Source organism: Sus scrofa, chromosome 8 (assembly GCF_000003025.6).
Source record: "Sus scrofa isolate TJ Tabasco breed Duroc chromosome 8, Sscrofa11.1, whole genome shotgun sequence".
Lineage (NCBI taxonomy): Eukaryota > Metazoa > Chordata > Mammalia > Artiodactyla > Suidae > Sus > Sus scrofa.
Window position 1 is genome coordinate 87,503,601 of NC_010450.4, and position 17,323 is coordinate 87,520,923.

The window sequence follows — 17,323 nt, forward strand, 5'->3', positions numbered from 1 at the left end:
CCCAGCCCTCTTCACAGCCTAGCATCTTCTTGGAGTACATGTCCCATCCGTGAGTGAGCCTATCAGAATCCACATCGTAAAAAAAATCCTCGGAGTTCCCATCGTGGCTCAGTGGTTAGCAAACCCGATTAGCATCCTTGAGGATGCAGGTTCAATCCCTGGCCTCGCTCAGTGGGCTAAGGATCTACAGCATTGCCGTGAGCTGTGGTGTAGGTCGCAGACATGGCTCGGATCCCAGGTTGCTGTGACTGTGGAGTAGGCCGATTCAGCTCCTAGCCTGGGAACCTCCATATACTGTGTGTGTGGCCCTAAAAAGACCAAAAAAAAAAAAAAAAAAAAAATTCTCTTTCCTTGTAGTGGTACAGGATGGCACACTAAACTTTTTTTCTGATTAAAAAATTATGTATTGTGGAAAATACACAAAGAAAAAAATGAAAGCTTTCTATAAAACTTTAAGAAAGAAATTAAGAAATTATAAGAAAGTTGTTTGAATTGGTCTTCTTCCTTGAAAACAATATAAACATGTATGTATTTCCAAGCCAAATTAAGGTATAAGGAGAAGAAAGTAGAAAAGAGAATATGTCCAGGCATTGCTAGGTCTATTTGGACTGAAAGGAGAGTCTCCAAAGGGATTGTTCAAAACCAGGAAACCTAGCACTTTACCTTTAGGTCCAGCTTGGGTTGTTTAAATGGCTCAGCTTTTGTGTGTTTTTTTTAAGTGAAAAATTGAGGTATTTTAAATGCCATGTGGGATTCTGGATTGGATCCTGGAACATAAAAGGGACATTTGTGGAAAAACTGGTGAAGTCTGAATAAAGTCTGGAGTTCCGTCAATAGTAACGCAGCTATGTTGGTTTCTTAATTTGGACAAGCGTACCATCTAACATAAGAAATTACCATTAGGAGAAACAGTGAGGGCTATTGGGAACTCTCTGTACTATCTTTGCAATGTTTCTGTAAACTTAAAATCATTCCAAAATGAAAAGGTGGTTGGTTTGTTTTTTTAAGTGAAACAGTCATCTTTGAACTTCAGATTCTAATTCTGAGCCTTTCACACATGTTCTCAAAGGAGACAGGGTCCTTATGTTCGCAAGGAGGAGACTCCAGCCAAGAGGAGATCCCACCTGGTGATGCAGGTTTGAAGACTTCAGAAGTGGCAGCATTTTTAATGGCAAGATCTTGAACTTAAGAGTCACCTCAGCTCCAACATTTACTGTATTATGATCTTGGGCAGGTTATTTATCCTTTCAGAACCTGTTTCTTCCTAGTAAAATACAGATCGTGGCACCAATGGTAAAACACTGTCTGGAAAGCTCCTGTGGTTATCACATTCTTCTTGGTATAAGTATGAAACACATTTCAGGGTGTGAGAGGGATCATTCTCAGGGGAATGATTCTTTTTCTTAGAATTCCTGCTTGCAAATAGCAAACACCCTCTTCATACTGACTTAAAGCCAAAAAAAAAAGAGGGGGTGGATTTATTGGCAAGATCCCAGCAGGCCTCAGTTACTTCAAGGAAAGGTTGGATGATTCGGGTGTCAGAGGGGTCAAGAATGCGGGGTGCTTTGGGGACCATGCACAGTCCTTACTCTGAGTCCTGCCCCTTTTGTTTCTTTCCCCTTCCTCTTCCAGTTACAGTTAGTGACTTGCTGACTAGCCGGCTTTCAGGGTCATGTGGCCTCTGGCCCAGGGGTCGGCGGCAGGAGGAGGAAGCAGAATGAAGTACCTCACCTGAAGTCCTCCTCGGGACCCTCTCCCTCCCACAACCTTTCTCTCTGGGCCTTTGGAACCGCAAACTGCTTCTCTCTCCTCATTTACTTCGTGCTGAGTTTCTCCTTGTGCCTCTGTCTGGAATGTCTTCTCTCCTCATCTCTTCGCCTCTCCACATAGGAATTCCATTCCCCGGCTAATGACTATCCCATCATTACAGCTTGGCTCCCCTCTTAAAATAAATGCTCGTCAAGTGAATGAGTAACAGTGTCAACTATAGCGGAGGAGTTTCCATTGTGGCTCAGTGGGTTAAGGACTTGACATAGTCTCTGGAGGATACAGGGTTGGTCCCTGACCTTGCTCAGTGGGTTAAGGATCCAGCATTGCATAGGTCACAGATGCCACTTGGATCCAGCGTTGCTGTGGCTGTGGCGTAGGCCTCACCTGCAGCTCCAATTTGACCTCTAGCCTTAGAACTTCCATATGCTGCAGGTGCAGCTATAAAAATAAATAAACTATAGGAGGAGTTCCCGTCGTGGCTCAGTGGTTAATGAATCTGACTAGGAACCATGAGGTTGCGGGTTTGATCCCTGGCCTTACTCAGTGGGTTAAGGATCTGGCATTGCCGTGAGCTGTGGTGTAGGTTGCAGACATGGCTCAGATCCTGCGTTGCTCTGGCTCTGGCATAGGCCGGCAGCTATATCTTCAATTGGACCCCTAGCCTGGGAACCTCCATATGCCACAGGAGCGGCCCTAGAAAAGGCAACAAAAAGACAAAAAGTAATAATAATAAAATTTTTTAAAATAATAAACTATAGGAGAAAGGAGGAAAAGTAAAAGGATGCCTTCAGTTTGCTGGAGGCATAGGCCTGTCTCCGGGTGTAGAGGGAGGGACAGTGTGTGTTGGAGAAGATGCATCAATCACCTCCTTGGGGGCAGAAAGAGACATGACTCCTGTTCGCATCTGCATAGCCCCTAACACCTTGCTTTATATCTGTCATGGGCATGTAGTACGTTTGTGAGCAGTTTTCATCTAAGGAAAGGAGATGGAAGTTCATAGGAGAAGTTCTGCACAATAGGACATGTTTTCCACAGAAATGTTTGGTTTAAAAGTATATTTTTTTTCCTTTTCTGAACTAAGTTCCTTTGATGGGTTGTGTGCTGGTCCTGATGCTTTCCTCAGCCTTTCCCTGCCCTGCTTTTACTGCAGGACTCCTGCTCCTTGTGGGCTACATTTTCCAGGCTCTCTTGCACCTGGCTTCTGTCTTGGTTTGCCACAGGGAGGCACTGGCGAGGGACACAGAGAGAGACAGGAGCAGGAAGAAGCTGTGTCCAGATGTGTCCATTTCCCAGCAGGATGGTCCCCACAGGTCCAGCTTCCCTGGGCTCCCCCAGTGTAGAGCTTCAGGAACAGCTCTGCCTCTGCTCCCGCCTCCATGGCTCGGGGTTTTGGCTTCGTGCTCTTGGCAGTTTCTGGGCTCCTCATTGCCCTGTTTGGTTTCTCGGCTCTTCCATCCTCTGTGTCACCAAGTCCCTGAATTAAATTCTCTGTCTTAAAATACTCAAATGGTCTGTTTCCTGGTTAGACACTGACTGATCTAGATTGTTCTGTGACTTTTAGTTTGAGACATTAATTTGGGTTTTGCTTGTACAAAAAAACAGAAAGAGGACCTGGTAACCATTGGTAACCGCTAAGGAATTGCTTAATGGAATAATTGGTGATGCCTTAGTGCCTAAAATAATTGACTTTGCAGGAGTAAGCCCTCCAGTTAGTTCCAAAAGTTGTCCCTTTACTGATTAGCCTTTGGAGCACTGCATGCTTCCTTGTGCCCTGGGAGGATTCTCCGAGGCAAATTCTTTGCAGAGAACTAATGTTAATTCTAGGACAGTTGTGTACCTTCATTTATGGAATAAATTACTAATTGGCTTCTGAACCACTTTAATAGAAATAAGATGACTTTGTTAATGCTTTTTCAAAAGCAGTCTGTTCTCGTTAATTCTGGAGAGGCTGAATGTTTATTTTTAGTGAAGGAGACAATTGCCAAGGGTGGGTGGTTGGATTCTACAGACTGTGTCTCGTATGAAGAAAACCACAAGAAAAATATAAAACTATTATCCCATCTGATCTGACTAGAGAGAGCTCAAATTTTCATGACAAAGCATTTTCTCGATTAAAAATTTTAATTACACAAGCAGCTTTTAAACCATTTGAATAAAGAAACTTCAAAAGCAAAAAAGGATTTTAAGAGATACTTCCGATGGCTAGTTATTAAGACCTGAAAATAAAACTTGGGAGCAAATCTAAAAACTATCCATTTACATTTTGCATAGCAATCTGTAATTACTTGTGTAAATCTGCCTATAGGAGGCATTTTATCTAGCCAGTCAGCAACTGCTCCATTCAATCATGTTTTTTATTTTTTTTTTTATTATTATTATTATTTTGTTTTTTTAGGTCCACACCTGTAGCACATGGAGGTTCCCAGGTTAGGGGTTGAATTGGAGCTGTAGCCACTGGCCTACACCACAGCCACAGCAATGCCAGATCGGAGCCGTGTCTGTGACCTACACCACAGCTCACGGCAACGCCGGATCCTTAACCCACCGAGCAAGGCCAGGGATGGAACCTGCATCCTCATGGATCCTAGTCAGATTCCTTTCTGCTGAGCCACGATGGGAACTTCTCAATCATGTTATAATTAGAGCGGGTAGTACCACCCAGTACAACCCCCTTCCCATCTACTAAGCACCCAATTGCTGTATTCAAAAATAACCTAAAAATATCTTTAAGCAACTCAACATTGCAAAGTTCAACAAAACAGCAGATTTTAATCCCCTCGTAAGACTATTTGATGTTATGGCAGTATTTGTTACATTTATGATTTTCAAATCATAAATGGTCTTAAAGGTATTAACATTAGTGCTACCAAATGGTGTGGACGATGCTTAGATTAGACCACTCATGGAATTCCAGACGCTTCTAGAATGAAAGAGCAAAAGTAAATTATGCTTTATAACATGGCATCCATCTTCATGTCTGTATTCTTGAATATAGTGAAAGCATTTCCAAAGTAATATAAAAATTTCCTTAGATTAACTTTTTTTCCTAAGTGTCTGTATTTTTTCCACTCAAGGAAAAGAAATAAAACCCATATGCATGTCTTTTACTAAGTAACAAAAATGAAGAGTTGAGGTGTGTGTATTCATAATCGTAAATTCTCCTAAAAATAGACCTGCATGTTATCGTAATCACTGAAAGATTCATGATGAATATGATGGAGGATGAAGTTAAGCATTTTATTCTGTTTGCACATTTCTCAGCCTAAGTAAACTTTATCATGAAAAGTTATTATTGTAAAAAAAAACAAAAGCACATCCATTTATATTGAAGAATTTCATTCTAGTTGGTATAACTTTAATGTTTTTCGTTATTTAGCTCTCTCTGGTCCCATGGATAGAGGGAAATGTTGGGAATGCTCTTCCCTAAGTCTGGGCCTGGACTGAGTTTTGTTTGCTTTTCAGGTGCAGTGTACCACTTTGATAAGTCCACTTCATCCTGCATTTCTACCAGTGCTCTCCTTCCTGATCCATATGAATCAGAGAGGTAATTTTTTTTCCTTGTGGTTTTAATAGCACTGTTTATGTGAGATTAAATCACCCTCATCGTGGGACTTATTGCTCCTTGGTGGCTCTCTGCTCTGGCTGAGTTCCTGAGCAGGAAGAAATATGCATATATTCTGAGGAAGAGTATTTTTATTCTCCTATAGAATCTGTCCCTGTGAGAAAGTTTCTCTGTCCATAGAGCATGGAACAGCCCGTCTGTCAGTCCCAGAGTGAAGCTTCTATGAAGAGCCAACTGCCAACTGCTGGCCAGGCAGCCAGCTATACCCTGCCCCCCATGTCCCTTTTCTTGGGGCTCTGCTGCCACCATTTGTGCCTCAGCCCCTGCTGTCCCCTAGGGACTATTCCACATTCCTGAAAGCTCTAGGTGAGCCACCAGATGCCTCTTCTTCTTAGGCCGGCTGAGGGGTCTGGAACGCAAGATAATTTCTTTATTCACTAAAGGAAGACAGGCGTGAAACTAACAAACAAAGCATAAGGAGCATAAAAATATTTCAGCTTATAAATTACAAGTTTCTGATTCTATAAGCTCCCTGGAAGAGTGTCAAGCCTTGTTCCATTTCAGGTCTTAGATGAACTCTAGCCCTTGCTTCCCAGTAGGGCTTTCTCCACTCCCTTCAGGGGAGTCTTCATCCCCAGTGACGGGTCTGTCTGTGAGTAGGAGCGCTATCTGAGGTGGCTTTCTCTTTGCCTCACTCTTCTTCTTTTTTTTTTTTTTTTGTCTTTTTGCCTTTTCCAGGGCCGCACCCGAGGCATATGGAGGTTCCCAGGCTAAGGGTCTAATCGGAGCTACAGCTGCTGGCCTACACCACAGCCACGGCATCCAAGCCGTGTCTGTGACCTACAGCACAGCTCACAGTAACGCCGGATCCTTAACCCACTGAGTGAGGCCAGGGATTGAACCTGCAACCTCATGGTCTCTCGTGGGACTCTTTTCTGCTGTGCCACAACAGGAACTCCCTTGCCTCACTCTTCTTAAGCGTGGCTTCCATTCAGTTTCTGTTCTGTCCCCATCTGAGGAGAGGCCTCTCCCCTGGTTTAACCGACAGGGCTGACACCACAGCGTCATAGCGAATGAATAGCCTCTTTCTTGACACAAGGCTCTGGCCCCTTTGCAGAGAAAAGGGTTTGGTCTCTGGTTAGCCCCCAGAACACAACAGGACTGTAACTGTGTCTTATCAGTCTTCTTCGTTACTGTTATTGCGATGATGATGTGTAGCAATACCCTCAGACTATCAGTGATTTATGAAAGCAAATTTTCTTTTTTGCTTTTTAGGGCCACACCTGCAGCAGATGGAAGTTCCCAGGCTAGGGGTTGAATCGGAGCTACAGCTGTGACCTACACCATAGCCACAGCAACGTGGGATCCAAGCTGTGTCTGTGACCTACACCACAGCTCACAGCAAGACTGGATCCTTAGCCCACTGAATGAGGCCAGGGATCGAACCCTCATCCTCATGGGTACTAGTCTGGTTCGTTTCTGAGGAGCCCCAGCGGGAACACCTGAGAGCAAACATTTCCCTTTATGCTTGTGGTTCTGTCAGTTGGCTAAGGTTCAGCCACCTTTGACTGGGCTCCACTCGGTCAGCTGGACTAGGCTGTACTCCAGGTTTCAAGTTGGGTTCCGGTCCGTCTCACATGCCTTCATTCCAAGACTCAGGCGAAGGGAGCAACAGCTCCCCCAGGGTACCTTCTTGTGGAGATTGAATGGAAACTCAAGGAAGCTGGCAGAAACTTGTCATGCTTCTTAATACCCGAGACCTGGCTGTGCTATCGCTTCTGCCCACATTCTAGAAAGAAAGCAGATCACGGGGCCAAGACCAAAGTCATGGTTGAGCTGAAGGGAGTGCCTGAAGGGCAGTTACACGGCCAAGGCGCAGGATGTATAATTCTGTCCTTGGAAGAGAGTCAAAAGGTAGAAGCACTAATTCAGGCTTCCAGTCAGTAAAATAAGCAGAAGATCTGTGTAACAAAAACCACAGATGACCAGTTCCACCAGAGTCATTACATGCCAGTGGCTGGAAAACCTGAAATAGTGTGAATGGGGCATGTCCTCTCTTACTAAATCCAGTTCCATAATCATGAGCGCTGTTTTCTTATAAAAGCAGCAGTTTGCAAACTTATTCTGTAAAAAGAGCCACATGGTCAATATTTTAGGCTTTGTGGGTCTGTATTGTAACTAACGACTCAAGTCTGTCTTTTTTTGGTTTTGTGTTTGTTTTATTTTTTTATTATAGTTGATTTACCATGTTCTGTCAATTTCTGCTTACAGCAAAGTGACCCAGTCATACATATATATATATATATATATATATATACACACATTCTTTTTCTCACATTATCTTGCATCACAGTCTATCAAGTGATTGGATATAGTTCCCTGTGCTGTACAGCAGGACCTCATTGTTTATTCACTCCAAATGCAATAGTTTGCATCTACTAACCCCAATCTCCCAGTCCATCCCACTCCTTCCCCTTCCCGCTTGGCAACCACAAGTCTGTTCTCTATGTCCATGAGTTTGTTTCTGTTCTGCAGATAGGTTTATTTGTGCCATGTTTTAGATTCCACATATAAGTGATTATCATATAGTGCACATACTATTTGTCTTCCTCTTTTTGTTCTCAAGTCTACCTTGGTAGCACTAAAGCCACCATAGAAAATATTAAACAAATAGGTGTGGCTGTGCCCCAATAAAACCTTAAACAAAAATGGACAACAGCCAGATTTGATCCTTGGGCCATAGTTAGCTGATCTGTTATAAACTCCTTTGTTGGGAAGTGCTTATTAGATATATTTAAATATTTGTCACTCTTTCATGTAAAAGACTCATCTTGGGGTTTCATTAAAATAGTCCTTCTCTGGAGTTCCCACTGTGGCACAGTGGGTTAAGAATCAGAATGCCGGAGTTCCCGTTGCGGCTCAGCAGGTTAGCAAACCCGACTAGCACCAATGAGGATGCAGGTTCGATTCCTGGCCTCTCTCAGTGGGTTAAGAATCCAGCCTTGTCTTGAGTTGTGGTGTAGGTCGCAGATGTGGCCCGGTTTCTACCCCTAGCCTGGGAACTTCCATATGCTGCAGACATGGCCCTAAAACGCAAAAAAAAAAAAAAAAAAAAAAAAAAAAAAAAAGAATCAGAATGCAGCAGCTCCGGTCACTGCAGAGGTGAGGATTCGGTCATGGACTGGATGCAGTGGGTTAAAGGATCTGGCATTGCCACAGGTGTGGTGTAGGTCATATCTGCAGCTTGGATTCAGTCCTGGCCCGGGAACATCCATATGCCATGAGTGCAGCCATTAAAATACAAACAAACAAACAAAACCCAGTCTTTCCCTCCTATTTGAACACTGACACATTTGCCTATTTGACACTGACAATTTTGAGTATAACTTTAATTAGCTTTGGGAAATGTTGGTGTTGCCCAGGAAGACAGTGGAAATTGTCATTAACTAAAAACAGACATTAAAAAAATCTTACATCAAGCACTGAGTTACTTTGTGAATGTATACTAACAATCCCCTTCCTGGAGAGCAGTGAAAGACCAGGTACCAGTTCTCCAAATCCCAATGCCAATACATGGTTTACCTTTTTCTTACTTTCTTGTTGGATTATTATGAGCTGACATTTTGGATTCTGTAGCTATAATGATATTTTGGTGGTTGCTGTAAGCAATGACATATCAAACTAAAAAAAAAAATCATTATTTTCCTGTTTTTCTTTTAGGGTTTATGTTGCTGAATCCCTCATTTCCAGTGCTGGAGAAGGACTGTTTTCCAAGGTAGCAGTGGGACCCAATACTGTTATGTCTTTTTATAATGGAGTCCGAATTACACACCAAGAGGTGAGTGGGTAGAAGTGGGAAATCAGTTTGATTGAAGAGCTTTGTTTCAAACACCCTAAATTTTCTCAAGCATCCCTTTGCTTTCGTATTCACTAGAAATATATAGGAACAGAAAACTTGGCTTTTTTGTAAAAATTGCTTGGAGATTGTCCTAAAGCAGGCTTAGGGCTGCTGTAGCAAAAACACTGTTGACTGGAATTTAGACAGAAAATGCTTTCTCATAGTTCTGGAGGCCAGGAGGTCCAAGATCAAGGTGGCAGCAAGCAGATTCTGTGTCTGGCACAAGCCTGCTTTCTGGTTCATAAACGTCTCTCTTTTTGCTCTAACTTCACACGACAGGAGGGATGAAGGTGCTCTCTGGGGTCTATTTTATAAGGACACTGTTCTCATTCATAGGGCTGTGCCTGCCCTCTTCTGACCTAAACCCCCCCTCAGAGACCCTACCTCCTAATACCATGATGTTAGGGATGAGATTGCAACATACGAATTTGGCGGTGGGGGGGACACACATTCTGTCTATACAGATATTTTCTCTTTATTTTGAGACTTAGTATGATTTTTTAAAGTTCCACACCTATTGGAGTTCCCGTCCTGGCTCAGCGGAAACAAATCTGACTAGTATCCATAAGGATGCAGGTTCGATCCCTGGCCTCGTTCAGTGGGTTAAGGATCCGGTGTTGCCGTGAGCTGCCGTGTAGGTCACAGATGTGGCTCGGATCTGGCATTGCTGTGGCTGTGGCATAGGCTGATGGCTATAGCTCAGATTTGACCCCAAGCCTGGGTACCTTCACATGCCGTGAGTGTAGCCCTAAAAAGCCAAAAAAAAAAAAAAAAAGAAAAGAAAAGAAAAAAAAATTCCACACCTATTTTATAGAAAGTGGAATGCTTTCTATAAAGTATAAAGAGTGACAGTAATTGCTTTGCATTGGACTACCCCCAGTGTCTGAAAAACTGAGATTCAACCAGACTCTGTCAGTAATTAATTTATGACCTGGGTGGGGTGCTTTACAGAAAGGCCCCCTGCTTTTGTTTGTGCAAAAGCCATATAGTAGTCTGCATCTTGCCTGGAGGAGTTCTATTGCCAAAACAATTAAAAGCTAAAGAGTTAAATCAGGAGTTCCCTGATGGCAGAGGGGGTTTAAAGATCACCACTGTCACTGTGGTGGCACTGACATTTGATTCCATAGCTGGGAACTTTCGCATGCTGAGGGTGTGACCAAAAAAAAAAAAAAGCAAAAAAAGTGAAGACATCAACTAAACTTAAAACCATAAAAAGAAGAAAAATGGAAGGAAGGAAGCTAGAAGAAAAAGAAAAGCAAAAAAAGGAATGAATCTATAAAACAAGAGAGAGTTAAATCACCTCTTGCCTTTAAGACACAATATTTGATGTAATTCTCAGATTTTTATATACTTTTTGATTTTGTCTCTTCACCTCACAACTCGCTTCCCTAAGTGTCTGCTTAAGGACAAAAAGCTTGAGCTTTGAGCACAGTGCTGCTGGCCCCATGCTGGTCTCACGCATGAGTGTCTGAGACTGAGCACATCGCCCACCTTCATGGCTTCACTTTTTCATTTGTTCCTACAGAAGGATGAAAGGGCGAAATGCTGGAGAAAATCAAATCGCTGCACATTCAAAGCAGCCGCACCGGCAGAGATGTCAGTGCACAGACTGAGCTGTGGTCTCTGCCCCAGTGTCCCCTTGTGACGTCAATCCATGAAAGTCCAAGAACGTCAGCCTGGGAAGGCGGCCCAGGATATTGATACATAATTTTTTTATTCAAGCATTGTACAGCTAAGGAAGCTGAAGCCCAGAGAGGTTAAGCAATTTGCCCCAAGTCACCAATGCAGTAAGCAGCAGAGTTCAATGAAGCAGGGCTTCAAACAGCAGAAATCTGGCTCTGTGGTGAAATTCCCTCCTTGCCCTGATGAAGTTTAGAGTCTGTTGAAGAGATGAGAAAAATACACTAGTGACAACATAAAGGAGATGGTACCGAGGGCCATGTATCACACAGGTCTGGAGTATGAAGCTCCACAGAGACTGTTTTCACTTGCATCACTGCTGTATCTCCTGCACCTGGAACAGTGCCTGGCCCGTGGTGGGCGCTCAGTCAATATCTGTTGAATGAATATCAGGTGCAAATAAAAGCATGATTGTAGTTGAGAGACGGGAGAGATGGTGAACCTCTGAGAGTCAACAGTTTTGAATGTGATTCTGTTGGTTCTATAGGCTGTTCCTGCTGGATCCACAGATACTGGGGTACTTTGGTGGGGATTGGTTGGGAGAAGGTGGTTGCACAGTGGATAGTGAGTCCTGTCGTAAGTGGGAAAGCACCCTGCTTGTCTGTGACTCTCTCTGCTGGTCACAAGGATTGCCCACCTGCAGCAAAGTTGTAGGACTTCTCCTGGCACTCAATTTTGCATTCCTTAGGTTTCTGGTTCCATTTGATGGTCTTTTATTTTTCTTTTGCCTCATCTTTCTCACTGTAGCGGTTCATGGGTTTTGAGGGGCTGATTGGAGAAAAAAAAAAAAACCCACAAGAGGCAGCAGCACAGGACAAGCTTTATAGGTCTTGGGTGGTGATTACAGGGTTATACGAGGTTACACAGAGGGGAGTGTCATCCCAGCAGGAGATGGTCAGAAGCTTATGGCACAGGGGCTGCTGTCCAGAGCAGAGGGGAGCAAGGGAACTCCCGGGAAAGGGATCAGAGAGGGAACTGACATGCCCAGGTACTGTGTAGAACAGGAGGATTCTCCGGGCCAAAGAGCTCCAGAGGACAGCCGCAGTCTGGTGTCTTTATGGTCCTGGGTTTATCTGTCTGCTCTTAGCAGATGTGCATCAACCATGCTTGGTGGGTAAAGCAGATTTAATGGCTAAAATCTGCTCTGTTTGGGCTACTTAAAAACAATGGGATGTGTAAACATTTGGGTTTGGTGCTGGTGGGCCTTTAAGGTAACAGGTCTCAGCTGGCAGTGAAGAAATACCCTCAAGGCCATCTTTGGCTCATTTACGTAACACTCACTGCTTTTAGTTCAGGACATGTGATATTTTTGTGTCTTTGTAAAGATCTTCAAATCCTTTACTGGCATAAGACAGGAGAAAATCTGTAGTGGGTTGAGCTGCCTACCTATGCCCTTCGCACCTTCAGCCTGCGGGGTCTACACCTCGGAGGTGCAAGGGGGCCCATAGGCTCTTTTCATGTACATGGCATTCAAACCCTGAAGTTCAAGGATAAATGAGTTAATATCTCAGCTCCTGGAAGGTCCTTTCTAAAGTTCACTTTCTTGTTCTTTTCAGGTTGACAGCAGGGACTGGGCTCTTAATGGGAACACCCTCTCCCTCGATGAAGAAACGGTCATTGACGTGCCTGAGCCCTACAACCATGTATCCAAGTACTGTGCCTCCTTGGGACACAAGGCAAATCACTCCTTCACTCCAAACTGCATCTATGACATGTGAGTAGGACACCAAGCTGCCAGCCACCGGGGCGGATCCGGCTCGAGGCCCCTAGAATGAGGAGGACATCTAAAAGGTGTTTTGCTGCCCCGAGCAAGGTGCTCCCTCAGGGTATCTTAGGGTCGTCTGCCAGGGCCTTGAGGTTGCCTTGAAACTCAGAATTGAAACAGCCCCACTCTTTGGCCTTGGCAGGCAGGCCAAGAAATGGAAAAAGTGCTTTGGAGAGTAGAAATGCTGTTGGAATGCTGGACTTAGCGGTTGCTGTTTTATTGTGGCTTTTTTGTCTCCAGTTGTCTCATTCTGGAAAATTAAGGATAGTGTTATTTGAAGTAATTGGACAAGTTGAAATGATGCTGCACAGTGGAGATTAGGGCATTCTTTTATGATCTGAAAGAAAGGAGGACAATAAAATCCTAAACCTGGGGCATGAGGTCACAGTGTCGGGGGGAAAAAACCTTTAAAATCAGAGAGTCTGTGTCATTTGAAAACCAAGAGGGGTGTAATACTGGCACGTGCTACAACATGGACGTGCCTCGAAATCATGCTAAGTGCAAGAAGCCCATCACCAGAGACCACGAAACGTGTGACTCCATTTATGTGAATAGTTCTCTATAGCCACAGAGACAGGGCATAGATCAGTGGTTGCCTAGGGCTGGGGGCAGGGAAGGCTAATGAGTAGAGATGTTCCTTTGGAGGGTGATGAAAGCTTCTCAACTTAGTAGTGATGGTTGCAAAACTGACAACTACTGAATTGTACACTTTCAATGGATGAATTTTACAAGATGTGAATTACATCTCAGCGAAGCTGTTATTTTTCATTTTCGGCCACCCTGCTGCATATGGAGTTCCTGGGCCAGGGATCAGATCCAAGCCCAAGTCACAACCACTGCCACAGGTGCAGCAATGCCAGATCCTTAACCCACTGTGCTGGCCAGGGGATCAAACCCATGCCTCAGTGCTCCCAAGCCACTGTCGATCCCACTGCACCACAGCAGGACCTGAAGCTGTTATTTTTTTAAAAAATCAAATAATCCTACCTCCCTCTTGGCCTGAGCACCCCCCGCCCCGCCATTGTGCATTGCACCCCTTATTGGAAAACCTCCAGAATGAGAACCTTGCCGTTATCCCTGGAGGCCGCTGTCTGGACAAACATATAGACACTCTGGAATTAGCTGTTGGGCTCTGATGAGTAGAAAGTTCTTTCTATTGAGCCCAAATGGGTTGCCCTGTAACATCCAGCCCTAATTCTTGGCCCTAATTCTCCCTCTTTCTCTCTTGTGTACAATGTACACAATCTCTTTTCCATGTAGTGGCCCTACAACTATCTTCATAGTTTTCCCGTGCTGCCTGAATGCTCTCTTCCAGAAGTCAAGTGTCTCTGATGCATCCTTAGAGGATACAGCTGAGAGTCTATGGCGTTGTTGACCCTGGCTCAGCCCAAGAGTGCCACTTCCTCCTAGGAGCCGGGCAGCTGTGTGCAGCTTTTCCTGCCCAGCTGTAGTTTGCTGTCCTCCAGTCCTCTGGCTTGTTAACATAAGCAGGATCAGATCATGTGCATTTAATCTGCAGGGAAATTGCCAGGGTTTGCGTGTTCCTTCTTGCACCCCTGAGATGGCTTTAAAGTTGTTCTGGCAGTGACTTGCTCTCCTTGGCAGCCAGTAACAAGTACTGAAGCTACAACTTCTGTTTAAAGGGCGGGTAGAAACAGAAAAGGACATGTGTCATGTGAAATGAAACTGACACTGTTATTAACTCTGAGGCTTTCACGGCTGATGTGAATTAGGCCAAAGCATCATTCCAGGCTGCACACAGCTCAGCGACAACCCTTTAAAGCAGTGGCAGCTAATGATAATAAATGCTACTTAGGATGCTCCTTAAAATAAGTTCTGGAATTTCACAATGACGACATGATTTTTCTTATCAAAAAGAAGAGCACAGGAGACAAGAGAGAGACCCACTGGTGCAAAATCAAGTCCATCTTCAGAGTTTTTTTTTTCAAGTCCAATGTGAACTATGAATTATTTGGGGTTATAGGGAGACTACCTGAGTAACAGTCAGAACATTCAGGAGGAGTTCCCATCATGGCACAGTGGAAAAGAATACGACTAGGAACTGTGAGGTTGCGGTTTCAATCCCTGGCCTTGCTCAGTGGGTTAAGGATCTGGCGTTGCCACGAGCTATGGTGTAGGTCGAAGATGCAGCTCGGATCTGGCATTGCTGTGGCTGTGGCATAGGCCAGCAGCTACAGCTCATTAGACCCCTAGCCTGGGAACCTCCATATGCCATGGGTGCAGGCCTCGAAAGACAAAAAGACCAAAAAAAAAAAAAAAAAAAAACCCACAAAAAAACATTCAGGACTTCCCATTGTGGCTCAGCAGAAACAAATCTTACTAGTATCCATGAGGACGCAGGTTCGATCCCTGGCCTCACTCAGTGGGATAAGGATCTGGCGTTGCCATGAGCTGTGGTATAGGTTGCAGACGTGGCTCCAACCTGGCATTGCTGTGGCTGTGGTGTAGGCCAGTGGCTACAGCTCGATTCGACCCCTAGCCTAGAAACCTCCAAAAAAAAGATATAACATTCAGATACCAATTCATGGCATTCATTTGTTTCTAAAATCATTGCTACCATTGGGCATACTTTAACGTAAACAGAACAACACTTCTGTAAGCTGTTTTAACCATAATCTGGTACAATGTGCCAGATGGACAGATAGATAGGAACTACTTGCCTTGCTGTAAGTATAGGTAACTTGTTGACAAGAGACCAAACTGCATGGCCCAGAGGTTTGGTCTGAGGGCTGATCATGTGGCCAGCGTTTCCTGAGTACTTCCTCCAGGTGGATGCTGAGCAAAGGCTTCTGTGCACGTGGCCATTCAATCCTCCCAGTAACTCTGTGGGGCAGCTCTTATTACTGCTGATCCCAGCTCACCCACAGGAAGTGCAGGGCTCTTGTCAGAGTCGCTAAGTGCTCTTAACCGTGGTGCCACTTTGAAGAATCAGCACCTGGGACTGAATTCATTTCCTACTCTTGGAAAATAATGGCAATGAGCAAGAAAATAAAAACACAAGAGGATGATAAGGAAAGTCTTAGGTTTCTCGTGGGATTTTTTCAGTGTGCTAGAAGGTTAACTAGAGCTCCATTATTGAAGTATAATTGGTTTTGTGTTGTGTTAGTTTCAGGTGTACAGCAGAGTGATTTAGTTTTATACATATATGTATGTGTGAACATATAAATATATTCTTTTTCAGATTCTTTTCCATTATAGGTTATTACAAGATCTTGAGTATAGTTCCCTGTGCTACACAGCAGGTCCTTGTTATTTATCTATTTTATATATAGTAGTATGTATCTGTGAATTCCAGATTCCTAATTTATCCCTCCCTGACACTTCCTCTTCGGTAACCATAAGTTCGTTTTCCATGTCTGTGAGTCTGTTTCTATTTTGCAAATAAGGTCATTTGCATTGTTTTTGGGATTCCACATATAAGTGCTATCATAGGACATTTTGTCTTTCCTTTTCTGACTTACTTCACATGATATGATCATCTCTAGGTCCACTCATGTTGCTGTAAATGGCATTACTGCATTCTTTTTCGTGGCTGAGTAATATTCTGCTGTGAGGAATATTATTTTTTTATGAAGTATTTTAATTTAGGGACATGGAGTTGTGGTTTTAATGAGTTCCCAAACCCTGGTCTGCGGATGTCCTGTGTGATGGGGTACACACAGTCTGAGGATTCTGTGCCCGTGCACTCCATGTGCTTGCTTACACACGCAGGAACTGAATGAGTGGCACCCTCACTTGGTGTCAGGGACTGGGGGCGGTGCTTTACTTACGGAGCCTGTTTCGTCGCCACGACCCTTGGAGGATAGGGATTCCTAGTGTTATCATGATGTTGCAGTTGAGGAAAGATGAGCTGCAGATGAGATTCAGAGACACAGGTGAGCTTTCCAGAGGGAGGCTCTAATAATGTGTGGATCCAGATCAAGGTGTGCTTTCCAAGAAATAGAACACCCAAGGAGGGTGGACATAGAGGCCCTCTTGGAGTGGGCGAGGGCGTGGCTGTTCCTTTTCCCCCCACACGAAAGATGCCCCTTGGAGTTCCCTTGTGGTGCAGCAATTAAGGATCCAGGGGTGTGGCCAAAACAAAAAAAAAAAGATGCCCCTACACCACGGACACATTCCTTTCACCATGTGCTGACCTTCTTGCCCCAGGTGCCATCTGACTTAGGGCCTAGGACCTTCTTAGGTGTTTCAGTGTCCTTTGTTCAAAGTGAGACTATAGATGAATGAGATTGATTTGACTGGATGCATGCAAAAATAAAGTTTCTTTCTGGCAGTGTCTTCCATATTAGGGGAGACGAGTCTATTAATACTTGTTTAGCTCCTGTTCTCTGCAGGGAGCTGTGCAGGTGAGCAGGGGTGGAGGAGGAACGTAATCACAGCCTTAGGCCAGACTCAGGGAGGTTCTAAGAGAACTGATGAGCCACTGCTGTCTTCACAGGACACGTCAGAGGGAAATGTGAAAGCAGCGGGATGGCAGGGAGAGCTAGGCTTCCCTCCTGGAAAGGAGTTGTCACCTACTTTTATGCTAGAAAACAACTCTTCCTTTATAGCTGCAGGATGGAATATAGTGTTTTTGTCTTTGAAAACCCACAAGCCTTTCTTAAAATTCCCAGAGTGCCCTGGCCAA

At 44.3% G+C, this 17,323-nt stretch overlaps 1 protein-coding gene across 4 annotated transcripts in view; it reads left to right on the plus strand.

Moving 5' to 3' along the window:
• Nucleotides 1-17,323, plus strand: part of SETD7 (SET domain containing lysine methyltransferase 7) — a 48,925-nt gene that overhangs the window by 25,335 nt on the left and 6,267 nt on the right. For all 4 annotated transcript variants that reach the window (XR_002346776.1, XM_021101560.1, XM_005656533.3 and 1 more), the window contains exons 6-8: nucleotides 5,233-5,314; nucleotides 9,053-9,170; nucleotides 12,467-12,624. Coding sequence is in view for 3 of the 4 variants with exons in the window: in XM_021101560.1 (XP_020957219.1) it covers nucleotides 5,233-5,314; nucleotides 9,053-9,170; nucleotides 12,467-12,624 (358 nt within the window). In the remaining variant the exon portion in view is untranslated. The remainder of the gene's footprint in view (nucleotides 1-5,232; nucleotides 5,315-9,052; nucleotides 9,171-12,466; nucleotides 12,625-17,323) is intronic.